General features: G+C 39.8%; 1 protein-coding gene across 4 annotated transcripts; it reads left to right on the top strand.

The window, feature by feature from the left end:
* The first annotated feature begins 820 nt into the window (after window positions 1–820).
* Window positions 821–13,900, top strand: LOC147550578 (uncharacterized). 4 transcript variants are annotated; one of them, XM_086667549.1, is made up of 6 exons: window positions 821–1,113; window positions 2,941–3,076; window positions 11,946–12,214; window positions 12,498–12,629; window positions 12,816–12,932; window positions 13,292–13,900. In XM_086667549.1, exons 3-6 carry the CDS (start codon window positions 11,951–11,953, stop codon window positions 13,637–13,639), a joined length of 861 nt encoding a protein of 286 aa, XP_086523675.1. In that variant the 5' UTR covers window positions 821–1,113; window positions 2,941–3,076; window positions 11,946–11,950; the 3' UTR covers window positions 13,640–13,900. The 4 variants fall into 4 exon arrangements, with proteins under 4 accessions (XP_086523675.1, XP_086523677.1, XP_086523676.1 ...); XM_086667550.1 differs by having other exon boundaries at window positions 903–1,113; window positions 11,951–12,214; XM_086667551.1 differs by lacking the exon at window positions 2,941–3,076 and having other exon boundaries at window positions 898–1,113.
* The last annotated feature ends 1,028 nt before the right edge of the window (window positions 13,901–14,928 follow it).

Raw genomic sequence — 14,928 nt, 5'->3', positions numbered from 1 at the left:
CAAACCAGATCATATGCATCTTTTCTATCTAGTACGGAGAATAACATAAAAAAATTAGAGAGGGAAATAGTTCGATCATTTATTTATAGGTTTTTACCGGTGAAGAATGAAGTTTTAGTTGAAATGCAAGTTAGGAAAAAATGTCGGCTCTCGATCTCGAAGACGATAGTAACACTATTTCTTCAACTCTTTCTTCTTTCTGCTTCTTGTTTGAATGATTTTTTCCTAGGATGTGGTTTGAATTTATGAGAGAGAGGAAGAGAGGGAGAGAGAGATCCCCAAAATTTTCGAAAAGAGAGAGAGAGAGAAAAAAAAGAAGACGAAAAAAATATTTGTGGTGATGGTTGCTGGCGAAGCGCCTTTCGTTCGTCATTGGCGACCGTTTTCCGACAGAGAAAAAAATGATAAATAGGGTTAAATATCCGAAAAGATGGTTAAATAGGTCAAGACTAGTCAGCTGTTAAAATTGACTGAAATTTACTAACGAAAAGTTCAAAAGGGGGGTTATATTAGAAGTTGGTCATCTTTATGGGTCAATTTTAGTGAATTGGTCATCTTTAGGAGGGGAAAATTGAACTAACTCTTTCCTTTTCATGTTATACCTATAATTGCTTCTCTTCGGGTTACCTAAAAAGAGGAAATCTCTTCGGTTTGTTTTGAGAGAGAATTACTGAAACCCCCGTATGTTTAAATGCTATTTACATAAATCCCCACCTTTATTTTATAATTACGAAAACCCCCATGTTCTGCTAGATTTAACGGGATTACGCCGTTAGTAAAGTGGATTTATGTAAAAGTCCATTGGTCAAACAACCCCATGTTTCTTAGGCCAAATAGTTGGGGCGCCTTCGAGCAAAAACGCATAGGCGCTTATAACCACGACCCTCTTCTCCATTCGACCAGCAGCTTCAAATCTATAGGAAACCAGGGAGTTCCAAATTGATTTTTCCCCAACCTCCATGTTGAACCCCCCAAATCAATGGTGAATGCAACTCTCTCTCTAACGATTTGGAGCTAGGGTTTCTGTCTGTCTCTCTCTCCAACGATAGAAAGTCAGGAAGTCAACAAGGTGTACTGTCTCTCTCTAAGGATTTTGAGCCAGGGTTTCTCCAGGTACTCTCTCTCTCTCGCTTGTACTCCATTCAAACTACTAGGTTATGTCTGAAATTGATGTAATTACGAGCTAGGGTTTATAGAACTTAAAAACCTTCTGTTGTCATCAAACCTTATAGTGGCAAAGGCGTTGGTAAATTTCATTCACTTCTTTTACTTCCTATTTTAATCTTATTATTCAATTGCTCAAATTCATAGTAATCTTGTTCTCTCTATGAGTCTCTATCTATACTTGCTTTAAACACTAGGAACACAATAGTCACTCGAAAATATAGACACATGTTATAAGGTAGCATAAGAAACCCAAAAATAGATGATAGGAAAAAAAGCAATATATCACACAGTAGCACAAGAGTTACTTGTTTCGGTTGTAAAACCTTACTCCAAGGTAAACAATGGTCAGATGAATGTATGAACCATAAGATTATATAGGATTCTCAAGAGCTTTTTTATCGAAATCCTAACACTCTGTGCCTCTAGTTTGTATCTCTAAAACCATAAAACTGAAGTTTCCCCTATATAGTACTGTTCTTAGTGTTCTAATTGGTTGTTGGTCTGTTTTTGTGCCACACTGATGACTACGTGCCCGATCGTATAAGCTATGTTGTCCCTGTTACGGGCTGTTAGTATGTTCATGGTCAGTTGTCTGTTCCTTTCTCCATGGGCTATATTGATTTCTTTGTAATTGAGCATTACGTTCCTTACGAATATGCTGGAATGTTTATGCTCCAGACAATAATAAAATGGAAGAAACTTATAGCTCTCTTTGCTTAACTTATATTTTAGAGAGTGTCATTTACTTAGATGAGTCAATAATGCTAATGCTTTAGGTTATAAGCAAGAACCATATTCTTTTTGAATAAGAACACACATAAACATAAGAACTAAAAGTACTAGAAACATAAAATGAAAATTACAAATACTAGAAACATAACAACTACAATAGACATGACACGTCATTAAGACCAAAATTTAAGTTTTTGTGCAACTCCTTCGCATATAGCATCTAACGTGATACTTAATTTTGATTTGCTTTTCTTTGCTATAACATGGGACAACCAAAGAAATTTTTCACATTCTAAACATTTCAAAAATGGGATGCCATCGTTGGGAACTTTTTGTGAAATCAACAACTTCATCTTACCTTCACATCCGTTTTTATTACATGGATAGAAATTTTTCACCAACAAAATTAGGTTTGCCGGATACCATCACTTTCCTAATTCCATTGCAATTGCGCTTGTGCATCTTGAATACATCCATGAACAATCAAGCACTGAATGTCCGTATTAATCGCGAAGTTGACAAATAACCTAAACATCGTGAAATTGAAAAATCATAATCATATACTAGAGTAAAAAAACTACCTCTTGTTGTGATCTTGCATTTTGATACACATTTGACGAACTTGAAGAAGCCATTAAGTAAATGCCAAGTTATAGTTGTTGATGGTATGGATGAAGTTTATAGGGTGGTTTCATGGGTTTAAGTAGGAAAAGTAAGGCTAAAAAAGGAGCAAAAAACGGTTAAAAAACGGCCATAATTTGCTGTTATCTTGACCCTTCATTTTGATCTTGTCCCTTCATTTCGAAAACCTAGTGTAAAATGTAAATCTGTTAGTAAAGGTGGTGTAAAATGTAAATCTCTTAGTAAAGGTGGTGTAAAACGTAGGGGGGGCAAGAAAGTAATATTTAAAATATTAAAGTTAAATCAGACGGACACATGGGGGTTTTAGTAATTATAAAATAAAAGTGGGGATTTATGTAAAGAGCATTTAAAAATCCGGGGGTTTCAGTAATTCTCCCTTGTTTTGATGATCAATTGCAGTATACGTGAAAGCTTAGTTGCAACTCATCAAAATTTTCATCTTGGATGAGTGATCATGGCATCATCAACTAGACACGTTTTGTTTTTATCTTCACTCGGCTGCTAATTCTGAAGAACTCGCCCAAACCCTAACAAGGTATTTTCTTATCTCATCAATCCACTTTGAAAGGTTGAATATTCAAATCCAATAATACAATATGGCCTAACCCTAGGAGGAACAATTGCTAAATACTATTGAACTAAAGTTGAAGACCTTAAATTAATGGGGAGGGAAAGAGAGAACTTTTTTTTTTCTTTTTAGGAAATGACGGGCCAATATTGAGGAGAGAGAAGCTCTGACACAGGCGACTTTTCCGGCGACCACCGGGCACACCCAAACCTAAAGATCGCAGCCAAACCGCTCCATCGCTAACGCCATTGCACTGAATACTCATTCAGGTATAGCGCCGACCGGTTTTGCTGAGTGCATCAATAGGATACTGTGTGTCGGGTTTCTAGTCGGAGAAGGGTGGGTTGTAGGTAAGTTCCGGTAGCAACTCCTACCCTCGAGATCGCAGGAAACCAAGTCACCGCTACTGCCATTGCACGGAACGTTGGTTCCGGTATAGCGCCGCTTGGTGACCTGAGTTGCATCAAGAGGGGGTACCGTCTCACCGGTCTTAGTTGCAGACCACCATGAACGGAAAAACTATTAAAATAGAACAGAAGCGTTATCTTCTCTCTCGCTCTAGGAATGGCAGGTGTAGTATTTCGGAGTTAGGTTTCTTTAGGGAATGGTGTATTGATCTTCCGTCCCCTGGGGTGGTAAGTTTATACACCTTCCTTTTGGGTTTGGCTAGAGACAGAGATATGAAGGTTCTTGATAGAAAGATGTCTCGGTTTAGAGATGGGTCGTCTCTGTGGCTGTGGGAGAGTATGGTGAACCAGAGAGGTGAATTCATCTGGGCTCATAAAGTAGGTGAGGGCAATAATAGTAAGAAATCGGTTTGTATCCCAAGAGGGACTGCAACCGGCGGGTGGAGGGCTATGGCGGCGGAACTAAAGTGGCTGGTGGAACCTAATACTCAGGCCAAGAGGGTAGATCAAATAGGCCTAGGGAAGAGGGTCTCTCCATCTATTCCATTCTCTAGGATTCACATGGGGAATAAGGAAATATCCAATCCAGTTGTCACAGGTAATAGATTTGAGGTATTAGGGACTACCGAGGCGGCAGCTCAACAGATGACGGCATCATCACTCGGTGAGGTCAGGCGTGCTCCAACGGGCAGGAATTTGAAAAGACCTGAGAGGTCAGATGTCTATAAAGCGCACAGCCTGAGGAGAGGTAAGTACCATATTCCTTCTACTACTGTTTCTCCTCCCTCTGAGCTTAAACCCTCATCTGCTTCTACTCTCCCTCCCTCCTCCTCTAATCCCCTTATGGCGTCGTCTGAAATACACCTGGTTGACTGGTCTAAGACTATGGTTTGCTCGGTTGAGTGCCCTGAAAGTTCGTGGAAAGATGTTCAAGTGGTGGTTAAGAACATCGTTGGGTCGTCGGACTTTGTCGTACGCCCGTTCTCTGATACAGACGCTATCATTTGGTCCAAATCCTCCTTGGAGGTTCTTAAGGAAGTGAGGTCGGTGTTACACCCATTTGCTAGGGGGTCTATCTATTTCCGACCATGGTCACCGGACTGCAACTCGGTTAAAATCACTCAACTTCTGGTGGAGGTCCGTATGTACGGAATTCCGTTCAATCTCTGGAATGGAAGTATCTTTTCGGACTTGGTGGCAGATCTAGGAGAAGTGGTGGAGATAGGGGAAGATACCCTGTTTCTCAAGAATCTCAAATACGCTTCAGTTAATGTGGAAGTCAAGAACGGGGGTAAACTGGCCGAACGGAAAGTATTACTGGTGGACGGAGTTGGTTACAACATTGACTTTAAGTCGATCACAATTGCTGAAAAGCACGAGAGTCTTAGATCCCATAGGGATACGGTGGCCCTAACGGAGGTTTTACCTCAGGCGACTGAAAGTCCGGTCATGGAGAAGGAGGTTGGTAGCGACAGGAACTGTCCTGAAGGACGGCTGGTTGGTGAAAGTGGCAGTGTTAGTGGGGGACTAGCAGACACGCAGGCGGGTACGGATGCAGAGGAGTTGTTTCCACCCCTCATCCGGGATCCTAGAAAAGGTAAGGGGGTAATTACCCGTTTGGACCCAGAAGAGATTTCAAATAAATTGGCGGGAATGAAGGAAATGATAGGAATTGAGATTCGTCAAGAGATGGTCAAGGCCATGACGGACTTGATAAATAGTGCCAATAAGTGGGCTAAGGGTATTACTTATGTCAGAAAAAGAAAGGGTGCGAACCGCTCGCCACCTAAGTTCAAGGAAGGTCCCAAAAAGAAGGTGGTGCGGAAACCTTCTGGCATCAAGATAGGCAGCAAGAGTGCGGAGGGTAATACTGAGAGCCCGGAAGGTATGTCGGCTAAGAAGTTTGTGAATATGAATGAGGATGAACGTATGGCACACCTTCTCCAAACAGGAGCTGGACTGGGTTTCTCAGGAGCTGAAGAGTATGAGAGGATGATTAACATCCTTAAGGCGGAAAAGATTGAGCTGGGTGGTACAAGTACAGAGGTTCTTGCAGGGGAGGAAGAAGCCATGATTATTGAACCACTATCGGTCATTGCTCCTCCACCGAGCCAGGTGCAAGAATGCAGAGAAATAGTGCCATATGTGGGGAAGATAGTACAGGTTGAAGCTGAGGGTTCGAAGGGTAAGAAAGGAAAAAAGAAGAAGGCTAGAAGTGAGGGGAAGAAGACACACAAGGGTCTGGAGGTTAAGAAAAAGAAGTTCAAGGTCAAGAAAAGTGCAGGGGCAGGGGATGATGTAGATAAATGCCCTTAAACATTCTTAGTTGGAATGTTAGGGGGCTTGGCAAGCCAGGAAAGAAGTTAGCTGTTCGTAACTTAGTTAGGAAATATAATATTTCAGTTTTATGTATTCAGGAGACGAAAGTTAGTGACTTTCCTCCTTCTTTGTTTCGTAGTTTATGGGGCTCTGATTCATGTGGGTGGGATGGGGTTCCTTCTGAGGGGGCCTCAGGAGGCATTTTGTGTCTCTGGGACTCACTTGCAGTTAATGTGTGTGATGTACTTAAAGGCAAATATAGCTTATCTATTTTGTTCAAGAACCTTAATGACAATTTTGAATGGGTATTTACTGGTGTGTATGGACCCTGTGTGAATTCCTTGAGGATAGATATGTGGAATGAGTTAGATCTAGTGGCAGCAAAGTGGGATAAACCCTGGTGCCTAGGGGGAGACTTTAACGTTATCAGATTCATTCATGAGAAAAGAGGTAACTGCACTGTCACACCTGCTATGAGGGATTTTGGGGAGTGGATTGATAGGAATAGCCTGTTGGATTTACCTAAGCAAGGAATAGAGTTCACTTGGTCGAATAATCAAGATGACCCAGTGATGTGTGTCTTAGATAGATTCCTTATAAATGGGTTGTGGGAGGACAAATTTCCTGAGGTAGAGCAGATTGTACTACCCAGGCCAACATCAGATCACAATCCAATTCTTCTTAGAACCGAGCCGGAGCATTCGAACCCCCCTCCCTTTCGGTTGGAAGAGATATGGATGCTAGACAAGGACTTTAAGAGTAACATTGCCACCTGGTGGGCGGAGGCCCCTGTAGGAAGCACAGCTGGGCACACTTTATGGGTAAAGTTTCAGTTCCTAAAGGAAAAGTTAAAGATTTGGTCGAGGGAGAAATTCAAATGCTTTTCCAAGAACTTCAACGATCTCCAGAAAGAAATTCAAGAGCTGGATGATCAGGAAGTTTCTCGGAATCTGTCCCAACAAGAATTAATATCCAAAAAATGCTTGAGAGCTGAAATGGATAAATTATTAAGTCTTGAGGAAATTAGCATGCGACAGAAGTCGAGAACTCAGTGGCTGGAGGCAGGAGATAGAAACACTGCTTATTTCCACAAAATCATTAAATGCAGAAGGAGGCAAAACCGGATTGGCGTTATCATGAAGGATGATGTGGTAATTTCTGATGAAGGTGAGATTAGCAAGGAGGCCATCTCATATTTCAGTAATTTGTATGAAGAACCTCGTCTGTGGAGACCAGGGATAAATAATATGCACCTTCCTTCCTTGTCTGGTATAGAGGCTGAGTCTCTAGAAGCTGATATAACAGAGGAGGAAGTGTCGAATGCTATTAAGGAGATGGCTAAAGATAAGGCACCAGGGCCGGATGGTTTTCCCATATCCTTTTTCGTCAGGGTATGGGATATCATCAAGCCTCTGTTTATGGATATGATTGCTGAATTCTCGGAAGGGGCCCAGTTCCATTGGAGGCTCAACCATACCTTCATAGTTCTGATTCCTAAGACTCAAAATAGCTCTAGATTCCAGGAGTTCAGACCCATTAGCCTAGTTGGGGGAGCATACAAGATTGTTGCTAAGGTATTGGCTATGAGGCTGGCAGGTGTTATAGGAAGTCTAATTTCTCCCTTCCAAGGGGCTTTTGTGAGTGGTAGACAGATCTTAGACGGAGTTCTTATAGCTAATGAACTAATTGATTCTAGGAGGAAAGGGAGGACTAAAGGTTTAGTTGTGAAAGCAGACTTAGAAAAGGCCTACGACAGGATCAGTTGGGACTTCTTGTATCAGGCTATGGAGAGGATGGGTTTCGGTTATAAATGGAGAAGCTGGATATACTCGTGCATATCTACAGCCTCATTTTCAGTTCTGATTAATGGAAGACCGTCGGAGGTGTTCCAAAGTTCCAGAGGCATCAGACAGGGGGACCCCCTCTCTCCACTAATATTCCTATTGGTTGCAGAAGTCTTGAGCAACTGTCTTCAAGAGGCAGGAAAAAGGAACTGGATTAAAGGATTCAGAGCGGATGAAAATGGCGATGAGATCAACCATCTTCAGTTTGCAGATGACACATTATTTTTCATTGAAGAGGATGCCAACCAGCTGAGGAGACTGAGGGACATACTAATTTGGTACGAGCTAGCGTCGGGCCTTAAGGTTAATATGCACAAGTCCTTCATCTATAGTGCTACCAAGGTAGATGAGGATAATATGAGCCAGGACATGATTAAGGAGTTTGGTTGTCAGGTGGGCTCCCTCCCCACCACCTACCTGGGACTCCCTTTGGGTGAAAGTTATAAATCCAAAAAGTTGTGGGATCCTATAATAGAGAGGATTAACAAAAGGCTAGCTGCCTGGAAGGGTCAATTATTATCTAAAGGGGGGAAAATAACTTTGTTGAAATCAATCCTCCAGGCTCTACCCACATACTACTTATCCCTCTTTTCTATACCAAAAGGAGTGCTGAAGATCATTGATAGCAAAATGTGCTCCTTTCTATGGAACAAAACTAATGGTGTTAAGAGTATGCACTGGATCAACTGGAACCAGGTTCGCACTAGCAGAAGTAAGGGAGGCATGGGAGTGAAAAATTTAAAATATATGAACCAAGCACTCCTCACTAAATGGCTTTGGAGGATGGACAAGGAGAGAAACCAGTTGTGGCAGAAGGTTATACATAGTAAGTATGGTGGGAGTTGTGACCTTTGGATTAGAAAATGCAAGAGCACATCCTTTGGATGTGGAGTTTGGAAAGGAATAGTGGCACACCTGAAGGACTATCATGCTATCACTAAATGGGTCCTGGGGGATGGAAGAAATATCAAATTTTGGACGGACAAATGGATTGGGTCGAATAGCTTAAGTATAAGCTTCCCGGATATCTTTCGAGTGGCAGTCAGGCCTATAGCTTCTGTGGCAGAGATGTATAATATTGAAAGCCAATCCTGGGACATTATACTCAGGAGAAACCTTAATGATTGGGAGCTGCAGCAATATGTCCACCTGTTGCAAATCCTTCAGGAAGCAAATTTCTCAGATGAGCCGGATTCTAGAGTTTGGAGCAATGGGGAGAGTGACCCTATGACAGTTGCTAATTGTTATAGAAGGTTGGACATAGATGGTAACATCCTAGAGCCTTGCGTATCCAAATCTGCCTGGATCAAGGCAATCCCACCAAGAGTGGGTTTTTTCATTTGGGCCATTTTAGTACAGAAAGTCCCAACTGTGGATGCGTTGAAAAGAAGGGGCTTCCAAGTTCCTAACAGATGCATCCTGTGCAAGGAAGAGGAGGAATCGGCTAACCACCTGTTCCTCCATTGTAGGGTGGCAGCTGGTATCTGGAACTATTTTGCTAGTTTGTTGAAAACTCATTGGTGTCACCCGAACTCCATTCATAAGATGATAACTCAGTGGGATGGTTTGGCTAAAAGGAAGCACAGAAAGGAGGTTTGGCAGCTTATCCCAGCTGCTATTGTTTGGAGTATTTGGCATGACAGGAATAGTAAAATCTTTAAGGAAAAGAATCTGAATTCTTTGGTTGACATTGAAGATGTCAAGGGTATCATCTATTCCTGGATTAGGAGAATTGATAAGTTTAAGAATGTTACATACTTGGATGTAGTAGTTAATTGGGAGGCTTGGATGTTGTGAAAGTTCACCTATAGTCTCCCTCCCCTATGTACATAGCTATTTTATTTTAATAATATATTCATTCTAACTTTTCAAAAAAAAGACCTTAAATTAATATGCAACCTTAGAAGAGAAAAGCAATGGAGGGTAAAAGTCAATTTCTTCAAAAAAGGAACAAGACTAAGATTCAAGGATATATTCCTGAGGAGCAAATTTTGAATTTTCTGTCAAGACTACCAGTGAAGGTTCTGATTAGATTCAGCTGTGTTTGTAAGCTGTGGTTCAGCCTCATTCACCATGACCATAAAACCCCAAACCACTACTTATCCTCTTCCCACTTCATTTTTCTCTAAACAATCCACTTCTCATCTTCAAGTTTTTCATAGAAAAACATTGTAGTAGGATATTTTTTCCTTGGGAACCCAATTTCTATCCCACTGTCTACTTAGATAAACACAGTAAATTATGTCACACTACCCATAAGAAACACACTCTCCAAAAATGATGTCAAAATATCACAAGTACTTATTCAAGGAAAAAAATTGGTTATTATAATGGTTTGTTTTGTTTCATTATGGTAAAACATGAAATCATTGAGGTTTGTAACCCTAGCAGACATCAAATACTAGATATCTCCACTCCACAAAAATGGTAGTAGTGTACTAGTGTCACAAGAGTATGTAAAACAAGAAGGAAATTTGATGGTTCAGTAACTACTATTTACTAACATGCTTTTAGCGCAAGGGAATACTCAAACCCTTGTATCCAACGCAAGGAAAAATTCAAATTATTATCTTGGTTATAAAATTCTGATTTAATGGCATCTATTTTTATTTAATATACTCTTGTTATCTTCTGTTTGAATGGGTTGTGGGTTGATTTACAAACTAGATCGTTTTAATGTATCAGATTGAACATCTAATTTTGTTTTAGTAATTCTGTTTCATTTGTTAATTTAGGACTGATTATGTTCTCTATGTTATAAATTCTACTACATATCTTGTCATGGGAGTGATTAGGTTAAGACTGTTTATGGTTGATTTTAGACCTCAACTGTATTACTTGGGTTGCATTGTTATCTATTGGTATAGATGATTCTTGTTTCCAGAAGATGGAAGTCTGAGTTAGATAACTTACTGAATTACAGTAAGCATCAAGTGTTAATTTGGGCCTGTTTTGTGTTTCGAGTTACATGTGGGTATGATTTCTTAAGTTCATGAAAGTGTGCATTATCTTATAATCTTATTAAGTTGAACCTAGTATCTATGTTCCTCTTAGGACTGAATTTCGGTAGAATTAATTTTGGACTAGGTGTTTCTTTACTATTTGGTGCATTATGCTGTAGTTCTTAAGCACCAAACTGCATGACCTGATTAATTTTTGGGCTTCACTGAACTATGCTTAGAACTTTAGTTATGATGGGTTCCAAGTTGCTGAATCACGTTCATGATTATAACAGCAATGATATGGCTAAACATAATTTGGTATTGTCGTTAATATATGATTCCATTATTCTATAGCTGGTTGCGGTATTTCAGTATTTCTAAGATGTTCTTACGAAGAAATTTTCTGCGAAGTTTATGGAGTGACACGAGTTCCTAAACCCATAGTACACACCACTGAGGCTGAAAAAATTAGTTTGAGAACCTGTTGACCAAGTTATTTGTGGTTGAGTGTTGGTTTCCTGTGTGTGAGATGAGTGAAAGGTCACAGTGTACCTAACTTGTGGGTTACCTACTGGCTATAAAAAGGGGATTTGTGTTACACATGAATGCCCATTACATGTTTGGCAACTTGAATAAGGCCCTTCCAGACTATAACATCTGATAGGCATAAATCTTGTAAATTACATGATCCGTTGGATACAAGGGTTTGAGTATTCCCTTGCGCTAAAAGTATGTTAGTTAATAGTAGTTAGTAGTTACTGAACCATCAAACTTCTTTCTTGTTTTACATACTCTTGTGACACTACTACCATTCTTTGAAGTAAGTCATTTATTTTATTAAAAAAAAAAAGAACTTAAGATTTTCTCCCGATAGCAAAATAATTGGAGAGAGAGTTATAAAGAGACCAAAATATATTAGAACACTAGTTTGTCACAGTTATCCATAGAACCATCTAAGATTATCCGGATCAAAGTAAGAGCTTTCTGTAGTACAGGAGTATGTCGCCGAGAAGTTTTATTGCTGACGATTCGTGGAAAAAAACAGTTCTTTACTGTTACCAAGCTTTAGAAACACCGCTTACACCTTTTCTGGTGGTCAATTTGATCATAATGGAGAAGTAATACGTTATGTAGTTATGTACTTATATTTGCATGAACATATGAGTTTTGTGTTCAAATACCTGAGGTAGTTTATTGAAACTCTACTAATTTATCATTGAATAGATGGTATTGTACATTTGTTTATGTTTATTGTTCTTCAATTTAATTACTGTCTTCTTTTCCTGTTCCGGTCTTTGTTAATAAGTACTGTGCGATTTATTAGCTTAGATGGCGCTGCAAGAAAGTCTAGCTAAATTCAAGCAGCAACAAGAAAAGTGTCAGTCAACCCTCACCAGTCTCTCATCACGACCAGGGTCATCAAAGGTCTCTCACTCTCATAAGGCTGTCCCAGCTGCAACTTCATCTTCCATTGCTGCCAGGGCTCCTGCAGTCAAATTTTCAAATGATACTGAGAGGCTTCAACACATAAATAGCATAAGGAAGTCTCCAGTTGGTGCTCAGATAAAGCGTGTTATTGCCCTCCTGCTAGAGGTACTAGTCCATTCTTTATATTAGTAGACATTAAATTGTTTCTGATTGCTAATTGTTGAGAATCATTCCTGCATTTCTATCATTCATTATGAGAAGTTTTAACTACTCAATCGAAGGCATTTTAGCTTTAACTTGTGCTTAGTGGTTGCAGAAACTCCGACACTTTCTTGAGAAACTTGTCTTGTAGCTTCAAATTATATATTGTGGTCTGGTTATATATTCTCACGTGCAGACTATAGACTTCAATATAAAATTTAATTTGTATGTTGAAATTTTTCTCCAGACAAGACAAGCCTTTACCGCAGAGCAAATAAACGAAGCTTGTTATGTGGATGCCAATGCCAACAAAGCCGTCTTTGACAGTTTGAGGAATAACCTCAAAGTGCATTATGATGGGAAGCGCTTCTCTTACAAGGTAAACGTTACTTTTTTTTCATTAGTGAATAAATTCTCTGACAAACCGAAAGAAGTAGGTTGTAATATTGCGGAAGACTAAAGGGGTTTTTCTGTGTGGGACAGAGGAAGAGTGTTTAATGCGAGTTTCTGTTTTAGAATTTGCCTTGCAGATGTGACTGACTACCAACTTTTTCGTTTTCTGCAGCCCAAACATGATTTGAAGGACAAGAATGAACTGCTTATCTTGATTCGAAAGTTTCCAGAAGGTATTGGGATCGTTGATCTTAAGGATGCATACCCAACTGTGATGGAAGATTTGCAGGTGTGTTTGCTTTGCTTTTCATCCATTCTAGCAGTTTCCTGTGTGTGCCTAGATACGAGTAGGCCCTCTAGGGGCGTTGCTTCCTTTATGTGCAAGGTAGATATAAGTCTACATCCTCCAGGAAGGTATTCATGAACTGTTCACACCTATCATTTAAGTTTAACTTATAAAGAAGAGAAAAGGGAAACAAAATAGCAACTCGGAAACCATACCTGTATCAATGTTCATATCACCGTAACTTGTGATACATTTGAATCTTCTGTACTGGATATGCCAAAAGTGAGAAACACTTGGATGTGAAAACTGAAGATATCTGCTAATGTCTTCTAGTTTTGGCATTGTATTGTCATCATATGTAGGCATTGAAAGCTGCTGGCCAAGTCTGGCTGCTGTCCAATTTTGACTCTCAAGAAGATGTCGCATATCCTAACGATCCGAGAGTACCAATGAAGGTAGATGATGATCTAAAGTTGTTGTTTCGAGGGATTGAGCTGGCCCGCGACATGATAGATATTGAGAGGGATCTACAGAAGAACGGCATGAAACCTGCAACCAACACCGCACAGAGGAGAGCCATGGCTCAGGTTCATGGCGTTAACCCAAAGCAGAAAGGCAAGAAGAAAACGCGGGAAATCAGCAAGAGGACCAAGCTTACAAATGCCCATCTTCCGGAGCTCTTCAGGAATCTCAACGTGCCCGATATGTAAAATTCTGTACTGTTCCTCGAAGGTGCATGGAGATCAGTAGAAGGATAACTGTGACATACTCATCCTTCTACTGTTCCACCTTAAAATTGATATAGAATATCAACAACTCTTCACAAATTTATCCATGTACTTCACTATTTGCTGTTTTGAAGCTTTAGCTTTGGTATCCTGAAGAACGAACCAGCTTTATGCTGTATCTGAACTCGCCCTCGTCAGAAATAACAACCCTATTTTAGTAATATACCATGTGATTCTTTTAAATGCCATCTTCTAGTCGTGATTTCTGTACATTGATCACTATTTTGTTTCGATGGAGTTGGTGTTTGTTCTTCTTCTCAATTTTGTTTTATCTGTACTTTGATAACTACTTTAATCTGAGTTCATATATGAATGTACTTCTCTAACAAAATCGGATCTTTAAACAGTTCTCTCGAATCCAGAAACAGTTTTTCTCAAATCCAGTTTGTTTTTTTAGTTGATAACATTTGCAGTAGAATTTTGATGAAGATTTCAGAACAATAAAAACACGCCGCTTTGAAGAACAAAGAACACAACCGAAAGCTGATAACTACATATAAATTGCACATAACTAATGCCCAAGTTCAACAATCTCTATTTCCCTTATTACATAAACAAATATACCAAGTTTGATAACCACAACAACAACAAATGTGATATTTAAGCAGAACTACTAATAAAGTTAGACCTGCAAAGATGCATTAAGCATTAGGCTTTGTGTCATTTTTAGTATCCGATGATAGAGAAACTACTGTCTGTCCTCAGTGTCTTCAGCTTTAACTTTCATTAGTATGGTGGTTTTCTTCGACGTTTTCTACTGGTGCTGGTGTTGGTGCAGTCTCTGATGGTGAAGTTTCGTAGGATTCACCTGTTGGTGGTGCATTAGTTATCTTGACGATTCCAACTTTAACATATTTGCTCATAAACTTGTATTCCCAATCTTGTAAGGCGTCAAGCTCAAATAGGCCAAGACCAGAGATATCGCCTGTTAAATCCTTTTCTTCGAAGGACATCTTAGCAAGAGCTCTACTTGCATCCTTACCTGTTAACACAGCGTATGGGCCACCGGGTCCGTAAAACATCCTGCAATAGATGATAACAACAAAAGAACTTCAGCATAACTCGATTAGAAACCTTTGAACATGATTTGAGAACAACCACTTTCCTGTAAATTTGATCCAAGTCTCTCTGTGACATGGTACTAACTCAAATATTATAAATGAGCAAGTAGATGTGTGAATATTGAAGAACACGGAAATATATTCTGATCA

Source organism: Eschscholzia californica, unplaced genomic scaffold (assembly GCF_041429995.1).
Source record: "Eschscholzia californica isolate CP2 unplaced genomic scaffold, dmEscCali1.0.p SCAF_3, whole genome shotgun sequence".
NCBI lineage: Eukaryota > Viridiplantae > Streptophyta > Magnoliopsida > Ranunculales > Papaveraceae > Eschscholzia > Eschscholzia californica.
Note: the sequence above shows the minus strand (reverse complement) of the source record. Positions and strands in the feature narration are given on the sequence as shown.

Excerpts from the sequence above, each read along its gene's own strand:
- LOC147550578 (XM_086667549.1), top strand. The coding sequence starts at position 11,951 with ATGGCGCTGCAAGAAAGTCTAGCTAAATTCAAGCAGCAACAAGAAAAG. Across the intron at positions 12,215-12,497 it reads TTATTGCCCTCCTGCTAGAG|ACAAGACAAGCCTTTACCGC; the intron begins GTACTAGTCCAT and ends ATTTTTCTCCAG. Across the intron at positions 12,933-13,291 it reads CTGTGATGGAAGATTTGCAG|GCATTGAAAGCTGCTGGCCA; the intron begins GTGTGTTTGCTT and ends CATCATATGTAG.